Here is a 2801-nt window from a genome sequence, read left to right on the forward strand (position 1 = left end):
ACAAATTTAGTAGTTCACAATTCGATATATAACAATGTATGTAAATAATTATAGGCCCGCCCGTATAAGTTATTATTAGCAAGTTAAGCCTTTACACAATGATTGATATACAAATAAAAAGTTTCTTCCAATAAAATAGTTAGTGATGGTTAATACTAAGAACTGATATTAGACCAAATGCTACAAATGATAACTGAATCCTTGTTTAGAGCGCATCTGCAACATGTAAGTTCATTGCATAGTGATTAGAGAAGCAACAATTATTAATATATGGAAATAAATAAATCATCAAAATGCTTCAACACTGCATCAAAACGAAATATCAATCAAAGCTGTACACATTTTATTATTAATCAATGCTTTCAATTTCACAATTAACAATTATGATAACTATTAAATATTCACCATTGGTCTTAAAAAACAGTTCTTAGAGTAAAGATAAAAGATTGATTAGCTAATGTCAAATAAACTGAAGAGCTAATTTTAATGCTTAATATAAGCAGATTCATTTTTTTAAGCAAGTGTTTGCTCTTTTACGTCAATTTGTTTTCAAATTAATTAGGGCAAGCATAAAATTCATCATTCGGTACAGTTGTAAATTTCGCACACACGCACACACACATCAAGTCACACACACACATACACTGTTTAAACGCAAAATTATTGAACATGAACCTGCTGAGCATCGACCAAAAGGTTTACATCAGACGCACCGACGGACGCGTCCACGCGGCCCACATAGTTCGACTCGAGTGCAGACCCAATGTGGTGACTGTGGAGTGGTCCGAGGAGGGCCTGACGCGCGGCAAGGAGCTGCCCTTGGAGCACATAAGCGAGCTCAATCCGCAGATCTTTGCCGCCTCAAGCAGCAAAACGGTCAAGCTGGCCGCCGTGGCTTCCCACAAGGCCGAGAGCTCTTGTCTGCATAGAGCGCAAATGTCACGCCTGTGCGCAGGCAGCTGGAACTCGTCGAATTTGTTGGACGACGCCATGCAGCGACTGCGTCTGAAGCGCGAGCGTCGCCACGAGCGGAACGAACAGATGCGTGCCCAGTACCAGCAAGAGCAGCAGGAGGCTGCCCACAATCCGCTTTGGGTAATCACGAATATGCTGCGGGACCATCGAATGCGCATGCAGATGCAGTCGCCGGAGCACGCGACACGCACGCAGCCGCTCAAGCAGCACCAGATTATTGTGTGCGTGCGCAAGCGGCCGCTGAACAGTCGAGAGCTGAGCAAAAAGGAGCCGGATGTGATCAGCGTGCTGGGCCAGCAGCAGCTGGTGGTGCATGAGCCGCGCAAGCATCTGAATCTGGCCAAGTTTCTGGAGGATCACGGCTTTCGCTTCGATCATGTGTTCGACGAGCACAGCTCGAATGCCCAGGTCTACGCCCAGACGGCGCGTCCCCTCGTCCAGCACATCTTCGAGGGCGGCATGGCCACTTGCTTTGCGTATGGCCAAACGGGCAGCGGCAAGACGCACACCATGGGCGGCGAGTTCAGCGGCAAGCAGCAGAATTTCCGCGACGGCATCTACGCCATGGCCGCCAGCGATGTCTTCAGCACTCTCAGCCAGGCCAAGTACGCAGCGCTGCGGCTGCGTGTGAGCTGCAGCTTCTTCGAGATCTACAGCACGCGTGTCTACGACTTGCTGATGGAGGGCAAGCCGCAGCTGCGTGTGCTGGAGGACGCACAGCAGCAGGTGCATGTGGTGGGCTTGACGGAGCAGCTGGTGCAGAGCACGTCGGAGGTGCTGTCGCTGCTGGAGCTGGGCAACAGTCTGCGCACCTCGGGACAGACCTCGGCCAATGCCACGTCTTCCCGATCGCATGCTGTCTTCCAGATTGTGCTGCGTTGTGGCAGTCAGCGGCAGCTGTACGGCAAGTTCTCGCTCATCGATCTGGCGGGCAATGAGCGTGGCGCGGACAACAGCTCGGCGGATCGTCTGACCAGGCTGGAGGGCTCGGAGATCAACAAGTCGCTGCTGGCGCTTAAGGAGTGCATACGCGCCTTGGGTCGCCAGTCGGCGCACTTGCCGTTCAGGGCCTCCAAGCTGACGCAGGTGCTGCGTGATTCGTTTATTGGCGGCAGACAGGTGCGCACCTGCATGATGGCCATGATCTCGCCCGGATTGGGCAGCGTGGAGAATACGCTGAATACGCTGCGCTATGCGGATCGTGTTAAGGAGCTTACTCCGGACTCTGTCGTCAAAGTTGCTCCCAAGCCCTGCTGCTCGCTCGTTAATCTACAGAAGCTGCGACGCGTGCCCTCGACCAATTCCTTGCCCGAGGCGGATGTGTGGCAGGCGCCGAGATTCTCGTCGCATCCTGCCAACGAGCATGAGCTGCAGCCCTGGTAGCGTCATAGGCTCCTCAACACGCTCTGCATAGCACAGTGTAGTGTAGTGTAGCATAGTGTAAACAAATGTCCTCTCAGTCCCAGAATTGGTCAGCCTGACATTTTATTCGAACAACGAACTAAATTTTTATTTAGCATCCAAATTCTTATCAAGTCTAATAAAAGTAAAAATCTTTTTTATTAGTTTCTAGAAATAAATGAGTGAGCTAACTTTATTATGTTGTCATAGCTGATGAACAAATAGCCATAGCAGCAACTAGAACTAAACTGATAGATATGAATTACTCTTCTGCATTAATGCATGAATCATTCATTCTGAAAGTTGGTGCAATCTGCTTCTTCATAGCTACAGTACACTCTCACGAAGAGCACAGCCTCTTACTTGTGCTATCTTCTTCGGTCTGTCTTATGGGTGAATGTAGCTTTAAGAACACTTCACTATTG

At 49.3% G+C, this 2801-nt stretch overlaps 1 protein-coding gene across 1 annotated transcript; it reads left to right on the plus strand.

Moving 5' to 3' along the window:
- Nucleotides 1–528: 528 nt before the first annotated feature.
- On the plus strand, nt 529–2509 carry LOC108595190 (kinesin-like protein Klp59C). The gene has a single exon (XM_017980372.1). The coding sequence runs from the start codon at nt 670–672 to the stop codon at nt 2356–2358; it is 1689 nt and encodes a 562-aa protein (XP_017835861.1). The 5' UTR covers nt 529–669; the 3' UTR covers nt 2359–2509.
- The last annotated feature ends 292 nt before the right edge of the window (nt 2510–2801 follow it).

This window comes from Drosophila busckii, chromosome 2R, assembly GCF_011750605.1.
Source record: "Drosophila busckii strain San Diego stock center, stock number 13000-0081.31 chromosome 2R, ASM1175060v1, whole genome shotgun sequence".
Classification (NCBI taxonomy): Eukaryota; Metazoa; Arthropoda; class Insecta; order Diptera; family Drosophilidae; genus Drosophila; species Drosophila busckii.